Source organism: Mesoplodon mirus (genome assembly GCF_964341445.2).
Source record: "Mesoplodon mirus genome assembly, chromosome: 18".
Classification (NCBI taxonomy): domain Eukaryota; kingdom Metazoa; phylum Chordata; class Mammalia; order Artiodactyla; family Ziphiidae; genus Mesoplodon; species Mesoplodon mirus.
In genome coordinates this window covers 17,579,199-17,597,656 of record NC_138994.1, presented here as the reverse complement: position 1 = coordinate 17,597,656, position 18,458 = coordinate 17,579,199, and the positions used below count along the sequence as shown (strand labels likewise).

General features: G+C 63.0%; 1 protein-coding gene across 1 annotated transcript; it reads right to left on the bottom strand.

Annotated features, from left to right (window-relative positions):
* Positions 1-138: 138 nt before the first annotated feature.
* On the bottom strand, positions 139-17,034 carry EVPL (envoplakin). Its single transcript, XM_082602928.1, has 22 exons — positions 16,866-17,034; positions 14,454-14,553; positions 13,950-14,104; positions 13,710-13,836; positions 12,828-12,953; positions 12,582-12,620; positions 12,309-12,470; positions 12,123-12,230; positions 11,831-11,926; positions 10,748-10,870; positions 10,145-10,291; positions 9,649-9,803; positions 9,390-9,487; positions 8,928-9,100; positions 7,419-7,597; positions 7,193-7,331; positions 6,869-7,062; positions 6,170-6,320; positions 5,371-5,454; positions 4,730-4,840; positions 4,532-4,624; positions 139-3,824 (listed from the first exon to the last, which is right to left on the bottom strand). The coding sequence occupies exons 1-22, from the start codon at positions 16,961-16,963 to the stop codon at positions 372-374; spliced, it is 6,111 nt and encodes a 2,036-aa protein (XP_082459054.1). The 5' UTR covers positions 16,964-17,034; the 3' UTR covers positions 139-371.
* Positions 17,035-18,458: the final 1,424 nt, after the last annotated feature.

Below are 18,458 nucleotides of genomic sequence, written 5' to 3'. Positions count from 1 at the left end.
CCTCCGAAAGCACCCCGTCCCCAGCAGGGCCAGTTGGGCGTGTCCACTCCCCAGGACCCAAGTAGTGCTGTCCCTCATGCTTATGCCCCAGACGAATCGACTCTTATGTTCCCAAATGTGAACAGGACACCAGGAGAGTTTGTTTATTGGAAGCACTGGGTTGAGGGAGGAGGGAGGAAAACAGAACTGCTGATCTCCATCCAGATCAGGGGACGGACTGGGCACCAAAGTCGGGGGGAGGGAGCCCAACACCGAGAGTCAGTCAGACAGAGGGAAGACCCACCCCCTAGGATTGGGCTGCCCTGGGGGCAGGGGTGCATGCATCCTACCCTCCCCCCTCACACAAGCTCCTGTGACTGCTTTGGCCCCCGTCAGTGCAGGGAGCGCAGGCTAGTGCGGGAGGCCGAGCGGTAGCAGTGGTACCCCTCCAGCGAGGCTGGGAGGAGCAGCAGGCCGCTCAGGGGGTCCTTCCGGCAGCGCCCCATGGCCTCCTTGTAGCTCAGCCGTTCCTTGGAGATGGGGTCTGTCAAATCCTTCTCATAGCTGGCCTCGTCCTGCAGGAGCTGGGCCAGCTCTTCACTGATCATGCCGGAGAGTGTGGCCTGCGCGACGGGGATGCGGCCCGTCCTCTTGGGGTCGATGAGCCCTCCGGTCAGGTGCTGCGCCCGCAGGTACGGGAGCATGCTCTCCTGGGGCATCCAGCCCTTCTGAATGGCCTCGCCCACCGACAGCCTCTTCCTGGTGACGGGGTCCTCGATGCCGGTGAAGCCCTTCTGGGCACTGAGCAGCCTCTGCACTGAGCTGTTCTCGATCAGCCCCCTCTCCACAGCCTTGTGCACGGAGTAGCGCTCCCGGCTGAGGAGGTCCACGATGCCCCCCGTGGCTGCCTGCGCCTCCAGCAGCTTCTGCCCGGTAATGGGGTCCAGCATGTTCTTGGCCACGGCCGTCTTGATGGTGACCTTGTTGTCCGTGGTTGTGTCGTAGACGCCGGCGATGGGGAAGTTGTCCTCGCTGAGCCCGAGAGAGAAGCCGAGAGAGAAACCGGGAGAGAAGACTCTGGTGCTCTGGGGGGCCGGGGAGGCCAGCGGGGACTTGGAGATGATGGTGCCGATGGAGACGGGGGAGCAGGGCTTGGTCTCCCCGGCCACGAGCAGGGCGAACTCACTGATGGGCAGGTGGCCGTCCTTGTAGAGATGGTACTCCTCCTTGGAGATGTGCCGGCAGCGCAGGGCGGCCTCAATGGAGTACTGCTTCCCGCTCTTGCGGTCCAGGAGCACAGTCTCCTCCCCTCGGGGACCCGAGGTGGTGACCTCGTCCCAGTCACACTCGAGCTCCTGCAGCTGGAGGTACTGGCCTCGGTCGATGATGCCCCTCTTGTAGGCCTCGTATGGGGACATGTCCTTCCCCGTCTCAGGCTCCAAGATGGAGATCTTGGTGGAGAGGTTGGTCTCTCGCGTCTGGGTCTCCTGGTTGAGCTCCTCCCGACTCACCTTGGTGTGGAGGTCCCAGAGGGTCCTCTCCTTCTCGTAGATCTGGTCCTTCTCGCGGAGGATGGCCGTCTCGAGCCGCGAGAGCTCCTGGCCCCGCTGGGCTGCCCTCTGCCGCTCGCTCTCTGCCTTCTGGCCGAGCAGCTTCGACTCCTCCTGCAGGCTCAGCACCTGCTGCTGCTTCCGCGTCTCCAGCTCCTGCAGCTCCTCCTGCAGCTGCCTGCACTCCTGGCTCTTCCAGTCCCGGGCCTTCTGGAGCTCGGCTTCCTCCCGCGCCCAGGTCGTCCTCAGCGCCTCCGCCCGCTCTACCTGCCCCCACAGGCACCTCACCACCTCCTCCCGGCTCTGCCGGGTTGCGCGCTCCCTGTTGAGCATCTCCCACACCCGGGAACGCTCTCCCTCCAGGACCGGGTCCTTCTCCACCCTGATCACTTCCTTGTAGATGGTCTTCTCCTGCGGTTTGGTTTTCTGGAGCACGTCGATCTGCACCTGCAGCTTCTCGCACTCCCGACGCAACTCGGTCACCTGGCTCTTCTCCTGGTCCAGGTCCCGCCGCTGGCCTTCCAGGGACTTCTCCAGGTCTGGGTCCTTCTCCAGCTGGACCACCTCCTCCACGATGACCTTCTCCTGCACCGCGGGAGGCCGCTTCTGCAGCTCCTGGACCCTCAGGGTCAGCTGCCTCAACTCCCCCTCCACGGCCAGCTGCTTTCCACGGTCCTCCCGGAGGCTGAGCAGGCCCTCATCCTCCTGCAGGGCGGCCCGCAGCTGCTGCACCTCCCGCTCCAGCTGCCGCCGCCGGCCCGCCTCCTCGTCCAGGCTCCGGCTCAGCCGGCTGTGCTCCTCGCGGCACTTCGGGTCCCTCCGGGTGACCACCACCTCCTGCACCACCACCTTCTCCTCGGGCCGCCTCCGCTCCAGCAGCAGGTACTTGTTCTGCAGCTCGGAGACCGCGTCCTCGGCCGCCCGTCGCTTCTGGGCCGCCTCCCACAGCTCCTGGCGCAGCCGCTGGGCCTCCTGCTCCAGGACCGGGTCCTTCTCGTGGCGCACCACCTCCTTGTTCACCGTCCTGGTCTCCACCTTGGAGCGCTCCCGTCTCCACTCATCACGCTCCCCCTGCAGCCGGATGAGCTGCTCCTGGGCCCGCCCGCTGCCATTGACCAGCTCGTTGAGCTGGTCCTTCAGGTGGTCCATCTCCCGCAGCACCTCCGGGCTCCTCTCGTGCCTCACCACCTCCTGCGTCACCTGCTTGTACTCCACCACGGGCTTCTGCGCCCGCAGGACCGCCAGCTCGGGCAGTAGCCGCCCCGCCGCCTCCTCCACGCCGCCCCTCCTGCGGGCAATCTCCTGCAGCTCGGCCCTGAGCCGCACCATCTCCCGCTCCGTCTCCGGATCCACCTGGAAGATCTCGTGGACACGCTCCTGCAGGTCCACCCTGGGCTTCTGCTTCTCCTCCGCGCTGTGCTTGCTGCGCAGCTCCTGCAGCTCCCCGGCCAGCGCCTCGTTCTCCCGCCTCTCCGCCTCCAGGCGGCTCCTCAGCCAGGACACCTCTTGGAGGAGGACTGGGTCCTGCTCCACCCTCTTCACCTCCTTCACGATCACCTTCGGCTGCACGGCCCGGATCGCCTGCTCCAGCTCCGCGATGCGAGCCTGCAGCCCAGCCACGGCTGCCTCCGCCCCCTTCCTCTGCGCCGCGTCCTCCTGCACCTGAAGCCTCAGGGCCTGGGCTGCCTTGACCATTTCCAGGTCCTTCTCCACCTTGACCACCTCTTTCACCACGACCTTCTCCTTCACGCTCGCCTCCTTCTGCTCAAGGGCCAGCAGCTCCGTCTTCAGCGCCTCCAGTTGGGCCAAGACGGCGGTGTTCTCCCCCCGCAGGAGCTGGATCTCGCTGCTGAGCTGGGCCACCTGGCCGTCCAGGCCAGGGTCCCTCTCGATCTGGGTGACCTCCTTGGTCAGCAGGTGAGGCTGTGTGGCCTTCCTCTGGTTCTCTAGCTGCACGACCTTCTGGGCCGCCGCCTCCAGATCTGCCTGCAGGCCAGCCCGCTTCTTGCCCTCGTCCTCCACCTGGGACTTCACCCTGGACAGGTTGCTCTCCAGCTGGGGGTCCCGGGAGAACTCCACCACCTCCTTCTCCTCCAGTTTCTCCAAGGGCCGCTGGGTCTTCAGTTGCAGCAGCTGGTCCCTCTGCTCCTCTAGCTCGCGCTGAACCTGGGCCACCCGCTTCCTCTCCTCCTCCAGCTGGGACTTCAGGGCCTCTGACTCCCTCTGGGCTCGGGCTGGGCTCTCGGACCCCTGCCGTGCGTCATGGGTCACCTGGATGTCCTCACTGAGCTCCTTCTGCAGGGTGAGAGGAAGAGGGGAGAGTCCTGGGGTGAGGGGAGGAAAGGGATAAGCCCACCCCACCCTCCTGAGATCAGGACCCTTCCCTGCTCCCTGAGACTTCCTAGTAGGTCCTGGGAGGTGGAACTGAAGACCTGGGATGCTTGGAGGCAGGATTTTGAGAGGCTCCATCAATGCCCAGGATGTTAGCATTCAAGGCAGCGTTCAGGCCGCGTTTGCAAATAGGAAGGTCCTCCCTTCCTCAACTTTCCCCCTTCCACTTCCACCCAGGCTCCCAGAAATGGGCCCACACTCCTCTGGGGGACCCTGGAGCACGCCTCTGGGTGGGAAGAAGCTGGCCAGTCCTTTGGCCAGTCACCAAGTCATGGAGAGCACCTGGCTCCTGGTCTCTCAGGGATGGAGACCTAGGTGGCCTCTTGCCCACTGGGGCTGGATCCTAGGCTGAAGACCTTGTGGGGATTCTCTCCCGTCCCCACCGGAGCACTGCCCAGTGGCGAAGCTATGACCGCATCGAATGACATCTCCTGGTACTAACTCTGAGACGGTCACCAGCCTGTAAGAGCTGCTGGGGGAGGAAGGGAGCAGCACCTCCCTCAGGCTGCTGAGCTGTCCCGGGGCTGCAGGCTGCAGTGGGGGGAGGAAGGGGCGTCTGCCAGGTCGGTCACCGGGCCAGGCTGCTTAGTGCGGGCGCCTCGCCCCCATACCTTCCCCAGAATCCGTCCCGCAAACTCCAGCCGGTGCAGGTGCTGCTGGTGCACGGCTGCAACCTCAGCGTAGGCCTTCAGCAGGTGCTTCTCCTGGAGAGGCCACAGGGAGGTGGGGGCGGGCGGCGTCAGCTCCTGCCTCAGAGGCCGCGGAGCCCGGCGGTGTTGAGGAATGAGGGACACAGAGCCCCGGCTCACCTGGGCCTGGATGCTCTCCTGCAGGGGAGCCACTCGGGGTCTCTTGGGGGCCGACCCCGCCTGGGTGGGCTCCAGGGAGCAGTGGTAGGTGTCTGCCTGCAGCTCATAGTCCTGAGCAGGGGCGGAAAGGACAACAGGCTGGCCGTCAGTGGGGGAGGTGGATGGAGGGGGAGGAGGAGACTGTCAGGGAGAGGGAGAGGGAGAGGGAGAGGGAGGAGGGAGAGGAGGGAGAGGGAGGAGGGGGAGGAGGGAGAGGAGGGAGAGGAGGGAGAGAGAGGAGGGGGAGGAGGGGGAGGAGGGAGAGGAGGGAGAGGAGGGAGAGGGAGAGGAGGGAGAGGAGGGGGAGAGGGAGGGAGAGGGGGGAGGGGGAGGGAGAGGAGGGGGAGAGGGAGGGAGAGGGGGGGAGAGGAGGGGGAGGGAGAGGGAGGGAGAGGAGGGAGAGGAGGGAGAGGGAGAGGAGGGGGAGGGAGGGGGAGGGGGAGGGAGAGGGAGGGAGAGGAGGGGGAGGGAGAGGAAGAGGAGGGAGAGGGAGAGGAGGGAGAGGAGGGGGAGGGAGAGGAAGAGGAGGGGGAGGGAGAGGAGGGGAGGGAGAGGAGGGAGAGGGAGAGGGATAAAAGGGACAAGCTGAAGTAACTGCTTACCTGCAGGGCCGCCTGCAGGTGCTGGGAGAGGCGGGATGCCATGGCCCTGTCCTGCTCTCGGCCCTGGATCTCCTGAAGCAGCCTCTGCCGGGGCAGAAGGGAAAATCAGGAAATACCGCTCACCTGGACTCTCCTCCAGCTGGGCACCTCCAGGGCGTCAGGCAGCCAGTACCGCCCAGAGGCGGGAAGGACTCTGCAGTTATCCACCGTGGCCTCTGCCCAGGACATTTCACCCCTCCACACACACACACACCTGGCCACGCTATTTATTCCTCAGGCCTCAGCCTGGGTGTCAGTTCCTTCCAGGCTGCTTGCCCCGACCCCCATGCATGTCCTGCAATGGGCTCCCGCAGTGCTCTGGCTTCTCCACCAAAGCACTTAGCAGCGTCACGGCCTGGGATGCACCGGCCTCCGCCTCAGACTGTGGGCTGCCTGAGGGCCGGGCTGTACCCCCGCCCCTGGTTCATTACCAGCATGTAATAGGGGCTTGGCAAGCATGAGGAAGAGGATGCAGTAGGAGGGGGGGAACCCTCAGGAGCATAGGGCCCACTGTCCACCTCGGACCAGACAGAGAAGGGCTGGCTGTTTCTGTGGGCAAACTGGAGCATTTGGGGTGGGGGCCTATGACACAAGGCCTTCTGGGGTCTGAGCTTTGAGGTCATTAAAACACTGGCCACTAGAGGGCCACATGCACACAGGCAGCTCTCCCTGTTGGGGAGGTGGCCCGGGAAAGGGATGCGGCTTGAGGGCCCAGTTCCGGGTACCGGCCCCCAGGTCGCCTGCAGCCCCAGCTCCTCACCTTCTGCACCTGCAGCTTGTAGGCAATCTGGCTGGGCCCGTCTCTGGGCCGCACCTCATTGCGGGGCAGGTGCTCCAGCCAGGAGTTCAGGTTGTCCCTGCAGTTCTTGAACCGCTGGTAGGTGAGGCCAGCGTCCTGCGCCATCTTCTCCCTGCAGGAGGACGAGGCCCAGAGCAGAGGTGAGAGCTGCCCTCAGGGGACAGGTGAGGGGTGCACGGAGGAGGCTGGTGGGTGCCTCCCTCCCTGGGACAGTTGGGGAAGGCTGAGTGACCCACCATGCCGATTCCCTAACTCTGGCCCTGTGCTGGAGCTGGGCATTCAGAGATGGACCGGACACTCTCTGCCAGGTACCACCTGGGAGGTCGGTGCCGTTATTATCCCTTTTTTTTTCCTTTTTTAATTTATATGGATGCGCCTGGTCTTAGTTGTGGCACATGGGATCTTCATTGCCGTGTGCGGAATCTTTAGTTTCGGCATGCGGGATCTAGTTCCCCGACGAGGGATCAAACCCGGGCCCCCTGCATCGGGAGCGTGGAGTCTTAACCACTGGACCACCGGAGTAGTCCTCTATCCCATTTTAGAGATCAGGAAACTGAACCTCAGAGAGGTGAAGTCGCCAGTCCAAGGTCACACAGCTCACCAGCCGGGCCACCGTGCACCGTGGGGCTGTGCTATGAGCCGCGATGGCCCCGCACTCACCGCAGGTCCAGCTGGTCACCCACGGAGTGGTAGCGGTCCGTGAGGGCCCGCACCTGGCGCTGCTGGCGCGGCAGGTCTTGGCAGAACTCATGGAAATTACTGTGCAGCGTGCCGCACGTGCGCTCGGCGGCCTTCAGCTGGCGGTGCAGCCCCAGCACGGAGGCCTGCTGCTCCAGCAGCTCCCTCCGCTGGCGCTGGGGCAGGAGGGGACACAGCGTGATGCACCCTCATGGTTCGGTCGGACGCCACCTCCACCCTCCACCTGCCCTCAAATGCTTGGTCAGGCTGTGGCCCCCTTCTGCCAGGAGGCCACCAGCCCCTCACCTGCAGCTCGCTGACCCTCTCCTGCAGCGCACCTGGGCCTGCAGGGATGGGGGCCTCCTGCACCAGGGTGGACTCGAAGGCTCGGATGACCCTGTCCGCATCCCGGATCTGCCGCTCCAGACCCAGGGCAGCCTCGGCTCTGCCACAGAGGAGGCCAAGGGTCAGATGCCCCCTTGGCCACACCCATGCGGCCTCGCCCAGCGGCCCCCATCCCCAGAGCACTCACTTCTCCCCGTAGAGTCTGCAGAGAACCTGCACATCACTGTACTTGTTCTTGACGTTGCTGAGGGCCACGGGTAGGTGCAGGGCGGTGGGGCCCGCAGGGTGCCCCGACAGAAACGCCTCACACTCCTGCTGGGCTGCCGCCTTCTCTGCTCCCAGGCTCTGCAGCCGCTGGGCCATGCCCTGGGGTGGGGTGGGGCTCAGGATCTCTGCTCTGGGCAGGTGGCTTCCACCCAACCCTCCTGCCGTGTCAACCTAACTCTGCCCAGGAGGCCCGAGAGTGTGGTGGAGACGTGCTCGGGCTCAGTTCCCAGGTAGATGACCATGGGCGGGTTAACCTCTCTGACCCTCAGTCTCCTCATCTACAGAATGCTTGATGGGAGGATGAGACGAGACCCTGTGAGTCAGGAGCTCTTGCCCACCTTGGTCGTCATGTCACTATCCTGTTCGCAAAACCTTCAGCTCCCTGCCCCCTCGCTCCAGGTCAGGCAGCAAAGCCCTAGCTCCATCCACTTGGGGTTATTGCGTTGATTCTTTTATCAGTTATTCACTCATCTAGTCCATAAGCCACTGGTGCCGACTCCATGCCGCGCATTGCCTCCTTTCCAGGTTAACTGGACCCCCGACACCCCTGACGCTGTGACTTCAAAACCCAAGGACCTATTTGGAGACTGCCAGGTCCCAGGGCAGTGGTAACCAGGGCCCGGCATGGGCAGAGGCATCGCTGAGGCCGTGTTACCGCACAGTGCCTCCTCCTGCCACTCCTGCTTCCTCCCCCTGCCGCCCCAGGACCCCATCTGCAGCACCTTTCCCACCTCTGGAGCCCTCCCACCCCCGGCCAGCGCTCTGAACCAGCTGAAACGCTACGGAACACTGCCGAGTGAAAATAACAAGTTGCACGATAACGTGAACAACGAGCTTCAAATTTTTAAAAACTATATCCAGACAAGGTATTTGAGTAGAAACCGGTTTGGAAGGATCCAACCCAAACTGCTGCCCCCCAGGTGGGGGGGGGGCGGCTTTCACGTTAGCACTTCTGAGTCCTTCTGTGATCATGTTTATACTCCTGCAACCTCTCCAGGGAGGCTCCCTGCCAGCCACCCGGGAGAAACCACCCCTAAGATGCTCCAGGCTTCCTGCTGCTCTCAGGACTCTCGCCAGAACACCCCTCCAGCCTGGGGTACAGGGCCTTTACTCTGAGCCCTGCCCCTCTAGAACCTTCCTGGGCCTCGCTATACTTCATCCTCAGGACACCCAGACGAGTTGGGTATTATTCTGCCTTTTTTCAGGGATGAGGAAACCAAGGCCCAGAGAGGCTGAGTGAATTGCCCAAAGTCACAGAGCCAGTCAGTGGAGGAGCCAGGATGGGAACCAGCTTGCGTGAGTTCTGGACTGTCCACTCCCTTCTTCCACCTCGGGGCCCCATGGCTGCTCCCACACTTGCCTCGTCTTTACTTCGTGCACGCCCCCAGGGCCGGACCACTTCTTATCCCAGCTGCCCTGCTTCACCCACCTTGTGGCTTTGGATGCGGCCCTCCAGGTCCTCCAGTGGTGTGGTGTGGCTCAGCGGGGCCCGGATCCAGGTCAGCACCTGGTTCTCTATCTGCCCCAGGTCCTCCTCCAGCCGGGTCATCTGTGTCAGGAGCTTCTGGGCCTGTGGGTCGGCTGGGGCTGAGCTGGTTGGAGCTGGGGGAAGAGAGTGCCTTTGAGGGTCCAGGGCCTACCTCACGTCTGCCTGTCTGCCTGGTGGGCCCCTCCCTGAGTGCCTGCAGAGGGTCCTGTGTGGGGTGGGGCGGGAGGGCCATGGGCAGTGCCTAACTGAGGGAGGGACATCCCCAGGGGCTTGCCAACCCAGGAGATGGAATCCCCAGAGCAGAAATCCTTAATTCAGGGTCACCCCCTGCCTGTGGCAGCCCTCACAGTGACCAGAGTCGAGTCTACTCCCTCCCCCTGTTCCCTGGCCAGCCCTCAGTACCCTTCTGGCTAGGCCGTAAGGGCTCTGCAGCACTGGCCTTCAGGCGGCTCTGGACTGTGGTCAGTTTCTGCTTCAGGGCCTGCAGCTCCGAGGCCAGCCTGGAACAAGAAGGAGATCAGAGAAGGACGTCCCTCCACTCTCTCCCCTCGGCCCCAGCAGTCACTGGTCCAGGCGAAGGCCAGCAATGGCCTCAAACCACAGGGCCCATTCTGGGCCCACAGCCTGCCTCCTGCCCCTGTGGATCCCCAGGCAGACTCACCTGGAGGCCCTGGCCATGGCTTCAGGGTCCGGAGCTGGGATGCAGAAGCAGGCGGCTGGGGCACGTTTGGTCTCGCCTGCCGGGCCCTGGACCAGCCAGGTGTGTGGGTCAGTGTTGTCTATCAGCGTATACCGTTCGCCCTGCAGCAGCTGCACCTAGGGGGCAGGTGGGGAGGGGCTCATGCAGGCTCAGGGGCCTGGCCGGAGAAGGGATCAAGGCCAAGGTGGGTAGAGGCTGGGGACGGGGACAGGTAGAGGGACAGGAGCTGGAGCAGGGGTGCTGGGGTAGGGACAGGGACAGGCCAGAGGCAGGACAGGGCTTGGAGAGGGGTAGTGCTCGGGCAGGGGTGGGGCGGGGGGTGGGGCAGTGGCAGGAGTGGGTAGGAGGGGGAGGGGAGGGACTGGAGGAGGGAGGGGAGGGACTGGAGGGGGCAGGGCTGGAGGGGGCAGGGGTGGGGTGGGCGGGGCTGGAGGAGCTGGGCAGGCAGAGACTGTACTTCTCCCATGTCCCAGTCACAGATGCTGTCCACGTGCAGGGACTGCTGGGGTGGGTTCCTGCGCTGCGGCAGAGGGGCCACCTCCCGGCTCCGCAGCTGCAGGTCCCCAACAGTCTTTTCGGCCACAGCCAGCTGCTTCTTCTCTGCCTGCAGGGACCCAGACAATGGGGGCTCAGGCCAGCCCCATACGTGCCCCCCAGGAGGGCCGGGGAGGGGTCTGGCCCTCATGAAGACAGGGTCTCTTAGTCAGCAAAGTAAAAGGAGCCCCTCCCAGGGCACCCAGGATCCTAGGGCCTGCTGGTTGGGGTGGGGTGGGGTAGGGGGCTGCCCAGCATCACCCAGGCCTGCAGAATGGGAGCTGGAGGGGCCTCAGAGCTCTTCTGGGCAGCCCCTGTCACATTACCGATGAGGATACTGAGGTCCAGAGGTGGGAAGGGCTTGCTGGTAACAGACCAGGCTCCTGCTGCTGTAGCAGACCTCCTTCTCCTGCTCCCAAGGCTGGGGCTCCGGGCAGGACTAAGTACCCGGGAGGCCTGAGGCCCAGACACACCGGCAGGCCCCGTTCTCAGAAGTGGGTGCAGGGGCTGGGTGGGGCCATCTCACCTCCAGCTGCAGCAGCTCTGTTGGGGCGCCAGGTGGGCCCCCGGGGGCAGGGCTGTACTCGGTGTCCAGGCTGGAGTTGAGCTTTGCCAGGGTCTGGCTGACAGAGTCGGCCTCTTCCTGGAACTGAGGTCGGTAAGTGGTCAGGGGCAGAGCTGGGGCACCTGCTGCCCTAGGGCACCCCGCAAAGCAGCTAAATGCAAACCGGTTAAACCCAAACTGCCACTTGCCCGTCGGCCTTTCTATCCAGGCACTGCAGTCTTTTTAACTAAAGTGCCCTGCAAATCAGGCATTTTGAGGTCACTGAACTTCATTTCTTTCAGTGTCGTAAAACACTTTGGTTTTCGTCCTTCCTGCACAGATAAAGGGCAGTGCCCCTCCCGCCTCACTCTAGCACCTGGAGTCCTGGCTGGGACCCTGGGTGCCCAGGGTGCCTCAGAGTAGAAGCTGGGAGTGTGCTTTAAAGATACATCCTACAGTTGGGTGATATTGCGGAATTCTCATCAGTGGGTGTGATAATGGTATTGTGGATATATAAAAAAATGCCTTTTAAACAAAAGAAAAGGGAAGGAAAAAATCCTTGGCTTTTGTCTTTCTCAAAGTAAAATAAACCATTTTAGCTGGAAATTATTAAAAAAGAAGTCCCTGTTGTATATATACTTTTTTATTTTTATTTTTTTTTCTTTTTCTATCTGGAAGTCTATTATGTCAATGTTTGTCAACCCTTGTTTCATTATTGTCCCTTCTAAGGAGATTTTTTAGACATTTTTTTCCTTACTTTCCCCATCGTCACCATGAAATGTTAGTATTATAGATATGCTGTATATCCTTTACGTACGTGTATCTGTGATTTATGCATAAAAAACGATTTTTTTTTCCACCCACGAGAACCAACTTTCATCCCCCAGGAGTGATATCACCCTGTTGAGAATGTATGTGTGACATTATTTTCCCCCTGGGAACTAGTCAGAACAACACAGCTCTGTCTTTTTTATGCGGTGCCTTGACCCCTGAGATGCGAGCGTGTCCTGCGGTGTCCTCCAGACACAGCCCCGTCCCCCTGCCCGGCCCTGCCCGCAGGCTCACCCGGCAGTAGTCCTCCACGTGCTGCAGTTGGCTCTCCTGGCAGATGCACAGGTTCAGGAAGTTCTGCCACTCCAACTTCAGGGCCTCCTGGTGGGCCTGGGGGCGGCAGCACGGAGTCCTCGGACCGCGCCCCGACCTGGTCCATCCACCCGCCCACCCACAATGCTGGTCCTGCCCACCGTCTCCCACCCAGGTGGTGTCTCCCTCTCCGTCTTCCCAGCCCCCCTGGGAAGCTCCCCGAGTGAGGGAGTTAGGGTCCCCGAGGCAGCAGGGAGTGGGAGGGCCTTCGCACCTGGATGGGCCCCACGGCCGGGTGCCCGATCTCCACCAAGCGCTCCCCGTCACGCTCCAGCTGGTTCACGCACTGCTCCTGGCTCAGCAGCTCGTGCTGCCTGAAGTGCTGGGAGAGTCGGGGAGCGGGCGGTGAGGATGAGGATGTCCTCGCCCCCCCACCTCGCCCCCACTTGCCCGCACTGACCTCGTACTCCCTCCGCACGCCCACGGGGTCTGCCATGAGGTCGCTCCAGTCCTGCTGCAGGATGCACCGCTGCTGCTGGGCCAGGGTGCTCAGCTGGCGCGTGCAGCCCTGCAGGTGCGTGTACAGGCTGCCTAGGCTCTCCCCTCGCCACAGGGCTGCCTTCTGTGCTCGGGCGAGAGGCAGGGAGAGAGAAGGGGTAGCAAGAGGCACCATCACGCTGTGTCCCACTCCCGGCCCGCCCAGCCCGCCAGCCTGTCCCATCCCCCTGCTCACCAGGAGATCCTGGTATTGGCTCTGGATGCTGGCCGCGTCCTGCCTCGACCAAGGGAGAGAGAACGCAAGCGCAGTGAGAGATGGGGTGCAGGGGAGAACGTCCCCACGTCCTAGGCCTCCCGTGCCCCCCTCCTCCACCCCTAGCCCTAGAGGGCCAGCCAGGCCTCACTCAGGATCTGATGGGAGAAAGGGAACTGGGGCTGGGGCTGGGGCCAAGCAGGGATGTGCGTCCGACAGCTCACCCACCGGCCCTGTGAGGCTCTGCAGCTGCTGCCCATAGGCCTCGATCTCCTTCTTCAGGATGTTGTGCTCGGCGATCTGCTGCTCCAGCTCCGCCATGCCCGGCCCATACAGGCCCTCACAGACCTGCTTCTGCAGAAGGGCTGGCCGCTCAGCTCTGCTGCAGGGCCTGGGGTGGGAGCCCTCCTGCACCTACCCTCCCCCTGGCCCCTGGCATCCCCATCGGCAGAGGCGGAGCAGGTCACTGGGGCAGAGGGTGGATAGGTGGGCGCCTGGGTGAATGGCTGCAGCTCACCCGGGGGAACATGCTGTTCTCCAGTGGCCCTGGCCGAGGCCTGAGCATCGCATGACTGAGGACCCTGAATCTCACTGGTCCCTAGGACTCAGGGCTCAGCCTCTGAAAAGTCTCCATGCTCCGCCCTGCCTTCTGCCAGGACACCTCCAGCCTGGCTCCAGGAGCCCGTGCACACCCTGCCCTGTCCATGCTCTCCCTTGTCCCCTCGTTGTTATCACAGCACCCCTTCTGTCGTGATATCAAAGCACAATTCCTCACGTGACGCTCAGGGTGCCCGTGACCTGGTTCTGCCTACCTGCCCAGAAAACCCCACTTCCCATCGCACCCCAGGCTTCCTCCAGGCCTCTTCCTTTTCTCTGGAATGTCCTCTCCTCACCACCTGACCCCAACCCAACCGAGTCCTCCCACCTGCAGAAAGCCTTCCCTGACTGCACCATCACCTCTGCCCACTCCCTTCCCAGATGGCTAGCTGCCCCCAGGTCCAAGCACGCATCAGCCCCTGACGAAACGCAGCTCTGGGTTGCCCTCTGATTGCTGCTGGGTGTGACTTCCAGCTCCTTGAGGTGTCTCCGACTTTGGGGATGGCTCCTGACCTGCTTCTGCTCCAGCACCCGTGCCCAGTCGACCCTGGGCCCCACGTCAGGCGGCAGCACCATCCTCTCATACAGGGCGCGGTACTCGGAACACTCCTGGGTCACCCGCTCGTGCAGCTGCTTGATGCTGCCAAGGAAGTGGCCAGTAGGTCGGAGCTGGGCCCGGGGCTCCCCCCGGACACCCGGCACCTCCATCCTTGAGCCCCAGCCCCCCACCGCCACCGCCCCCACCCCACTCACTCCTTCTCGATCTCCTTGGCCTGCAGGTGCTTGAGCCGCCGGGCCTTGTCCACGTCCAGGAAGAGGTCCTTCAGCAGCTCCTCGGCCTCCTTCAGGCTACGGCCCACCTCCCCTCGGTGCTGCAGGGCCTGGCCCTGCTCACTGAGTTGCCGGTCCTGCGGCAGCAGATGGCATCCTCACTGCCCACCGCTGCTGCCTGAGCCCCACCCTGAGGGACTCTGGCCAACCTTGGTGCCCACACTGGTAGAGGGCAGGGCATGGACACCTGCGGGGCGGACTCAGGACACAGGGGAGGCCTGGGCCCTCAAGCCCCTTTGACCCCCCAGGTTAGGAGCCCGACAGAGGAGGGATAAGCCCTCTCTCCCACTGTGTTTGGAGAGTGGCGAGGGAAAGACTGGACTGTCTGTCCACCTTCACCACGACAGGTGGGCACAGGAGGGACCGCCAGGCATGGCAATGGGCCTCCCAGGTGCCCACGCCCTGTCATCTGCCCCCAGGCCTCACCTGCTGCAGCTTCTTCTGGGTCTCCAGGATGTCCCTCTCCACCTGGTCGGCTTTGGCCTGCATGCGAGAGATGAGCAGGGCCAGGTCCTTGGTGGCAGCTCTGATGGGTGGTGGGGACAGAGGGCAGCGTGGTTGGAAAAGGTCCCTCTGTTTCCCTTGGGCAGAGGTCTGCCCACCTGGGTGGTGTCCCTTCCTCCACCTGCCCCGTCCTGCCCTACAGCCGGGCTCACTGCCCTGGAGGGAGGAGTCCAAGACCTGGGGATCTCTGGCCTCTCTGCAGGAAGCTCTGTGAGATACCCAGTTCTGGGCGGGGAAGCGCAGCCTCCACAGGAGGGCTCAGAAAATGGGGGTCTCGGGTGTGCGCGGCACCGCAGAGCCAGCCGACCTCCCTGTCCTGGAAGTGTGTCCCCAACCCCGCCTAGCTCCCTGCCGCTTCTTCTGGTTGTAGGGCAGGCAGCCCGCAGGGGAGTGAGTGAATCACTGGCTCAGCCCCTAATACCTGAGACGGAATGGCTGGATCTTGGGGAGGGGCAGTTGGGCTGGCTGGGCACAGGGGAGCAGCAGCGTGTCCCCCAGCCCAACTTCCATTCACGCCAACCCTGTCTCCCCACTGCTGCCCTGGGCTCTTCCTGTGCCTAAGCTAACAAGCTTCCAGAGGAGACACACAGCACCGGGCCAGGGGGAGGCCACGAGATTGCCAGGGCACCCTTTCCAGATTTAGGGGTTCAGAGCCCAAACTGGGACCTGACTTGCCCCAGGCCACACAGCCAGGAGCAGAGTATGAGCCTGAACCAGGTTGCCAGGGTCCTTTCCCAGCCTCTGTAGGGCGCCTGCTGTGGAACTGAGCTCACTCTGGAGCCCAGAGGCTCGAGCAGACCTAATAAAAGGCAGAGTGGTCTAAGCCTCAGGAGCACAGCACCCTGTGAGGTCACAGTCCTGGGGAAGGTAAACCTTCATGAGCTGGGCCTTGAACCAGGGGGCAAAGGATAAGCCTCCTCCAAGCAGAGGGGCGGTGACGCAAAGACACAGTCTGAAAGAACTCTGACAGACGGCCTGGTTTTTATCCTTCTCCACCACCACAGCTGTGTGGTCTTGGGCAAGTTACTTAATCTCTCTGTGCCTGAGGTTCCTTACCTGTAAAGTAAGGCTCTAGTAATATCTACCTCACCGAGTCATTACGTTAAGAGAACTGATTCATCTTAAGTGTCCTGGGCAGAGTCAGAACCCAGTTAAATGTTAGTTTTTATTCCTCTGGAATGTAGGCGCTTCGAAGGCAGGGAGGGACCTGTCGATTCTGTTTACGATGGCATCCCCGGGGCCTAGAACAGTCTTGGCACACAGTAGGTGCTCAATAAATGTGTTGAACAAGCAGATTGCACATGAGGGGAACGATAAGCCCTCCTGGGGCGGCTGCAGCCAGAGGACAGGGCCCTAGGGACCGAGCTGCCAGGGAGCCTCCCTGGGGATGGGAGCTCTGGGTCCTGAGCCCTGGGGGCGCTGCTGGGAGGAGCACACTCCACCCTGGGCAGGGAGGACAGCTCGCTCCAGTGAGTCTTAACTGCCGTCTTTCCCGTCTGCCCAGAAGCCCAGCCTCGGAGTCGTCACCCTGGTCCCTACTGGGGTGATGGGCCTTTCATCTCCACTCCCACCTCCACAACCAGGACCCCGGGAGCCGCCACTTCCACCCTGCAGAGGGGACTGATGGCCAGTGAGTAGGAGAAAGCTGGCCAAGTCTGCATACTGTGCGGCTCTGGAGAGCTGGGCTGGGCCCTGCCGGGAGCTGGGGGAACTGAGAGAGGTTCTGAGGATGTCTGGGGCCCACGGGCCCCTCCCCCTTCCCTCCAGCACCCCCTCCACACACCCATAGGGTGAAGGAATCATCTCAACTCTGTAATAAAACTCTCAAGGCCCGAGGCGTGAGCCAGGTGGGGAAAGCTGCAGCTTGGACGTGGGGGCAGCACAGCCCTGCCTCCGGGCACCCCACCTGCCACCTCTTGGCTTCTCCGGCCTCAGTCCTTCTGCCCACCCTGTGCTGTGCCCAGGTCCCACGGGTCATCAAAATCCAAGCAGAGCATTGAGGGCAGAGCCATGGACAGGGAGACAGTCCCCCAGCCTCCCAGCAGAGGAAGGCAGCTGCTCAGGCCCCCATCCAGCACGTCTACAGTGCAGCCTTAACCCGTGGCCCTCAGGCCCCCCGGAGAATGTGGGGAGCCCCAGGCCATCCCTGGTCTCCTGCCAGGGCTGGAGCTCGGCCTGGGTCGAGGAGAGAGAGTCCAGACCCAGGCTCTCGGCCTCAGGACACCGAATGCCAGCACTGGGCTGGCCCCGGCTCTGGCCTGCTTCCCCCAGGTGGCTGGAGCACCTGGGTCTGGCGCCACCCCGGCCCCAGCCCCCTCCCCCGGCCCCACTCACCGGCTGTGCTTGTTGGGGGACCCCTTGGGGGAACCTTTGGCCAGGGAGGCCTTGGGGGACCCCTTCCCCTGGGAGCCTTTGCTCAGCCCCTTGAACATGGTGGTGAAGGCAGGTGCGGGTTCAGGCTGGGCTCGGCCGGCGATGGCAGGCGGGTGGCAGGCAGCTGGTGTGAGGCCTCGCTGGCTGCTCAGCTGGGCTCTGGCGAGGTGGGGCGGCCGGGCACTGGGCAGGCGGTCTTTGTGCGGCCCCTCCCTGCAGGTGAGGCAGCCCAGCAGCCGGGGCTGTGCGCATGCACCCACGCTTGCCCACAACCCCCTCACGCCCGCTCCTGCACAACCAGTTTGGGAGAAAAGGGCACAGCCCAGAGGGTGGGGCGCTCGAGACTGCCCGACTCTCAGAGGAGGTTTGGACTTGTTACACTCACACACCCAGAGCCAGACGGAGTCGGCAGAGATCACACCCAGATGCAGAAATCGCAGGGTCCAGGAGGGACAGGGCTCCAGACAGATGTGCGTGCGTGCGTATGCACGCGCAGGCTCAGGGACCGAGTCCGACCTTAGAGCTTGGGCTCAAGGTTAATAAACACCTCCAGCCAGCACAGTGCTGTCAGGCATGCCCCCACCCACAGCTCTCAGCCTGCCGGAGGGGGGCTGCTCCCTGCCAGCTCAGGGTGGGTGGGAGGCCCTGGGCTCTCTGCTCACCACCAGGGCGTCCAGGTCTCTGTTCCACGTCCTCCACCGACATGATGGGGCAGCCAGGGGGCATTCACCCCTGGCAACTGGCACGAGGTACATTTTAAAAGTGGACACCACCCAGCCGGCTCCCCAGAGCACCAGCCCACAGTCCTGCAGCCCGCTAGTCCTGGTGGGCTGGTTATCCCACCTGTCCATGGCTCCGGGGCCAGATACAGTCAGATGCGCATTGCTGGGATCCTCGGAAGTTTCAGAACAGCGCCAGAGGGGCCGGGACTCCTCCTGGGCGCCTCCCCCAAGGGCCCCCAGCACTAACCTTCAGGTGCTGCTGCGCCCAGGGTCTGGAGGAGCCTCCTGGGAACCCACTGTTACTTGGGTTTCCTACCTGCCTCTCCTCTCTCCCCAGAAGTGGCCCCTGGTGGCTTTTCTGGAGTCAGATGGAGTGTCTAACAGCAGTGCCAGTTTACTGGTCTTTTCCTCACATTGAGGGCCAGGGAGGTCATCTTGGGAGCTGCCTTCTCCTGTGGTGGCCCCCAGGATCTTCAAGACAGGTGTGGGTTCCTCCATTTCCAGGCACTCATTTCACTGCCCCAGCTCAAGTCCCTTCTATAGATCTAGAGTCATTCCCTGGAACCATTACAGTTTCGGTGGAAGGAGGGTTTGAGGGCGAACAAAGGGGGAGGGATGCAGACAGGCTGGGTTTGGAGCACTGGGACATCCTAGCAGGCCCAGCTGAGGACAGAAAACAACCGAAGAAGAGATAAGGGTCCCAGCCCACTAGGGAGATCAGGGACAGAGGTCTGAGACTGGCCACATGCCCCCTGGGGCAGAAAAGGCCCCGAGTCCCTTTTGGCTGCATCTCATGAACAACCCACTGAATTTAGCCCTGGAGAAGGGACAC

Coding starts and splice junctions, on each gene's coding strand:
- EVPL (XM_082602928.1), bottom strand. CDS start 16,963: ATGTTCAAGGGGCTGAGCAAAGGCTCCCAGGGGAAGGGGTCCCCCAAG. Junction 9,488..9,648: donor GCCATGGCCAGGGCCTCCAG/GTGAGTCTGCCT, acceptor TTCTTGTTCCAG/GCTGGCCTCGGAGCTGCAGG. Junction 5,455..6,169: donor ACAAGCTGCAGGTGCAGAAG/GTGAGGAGCTGG, acceptor CTGCCCCGGCAG/AGGCTGCTTCAGGAGATCCA.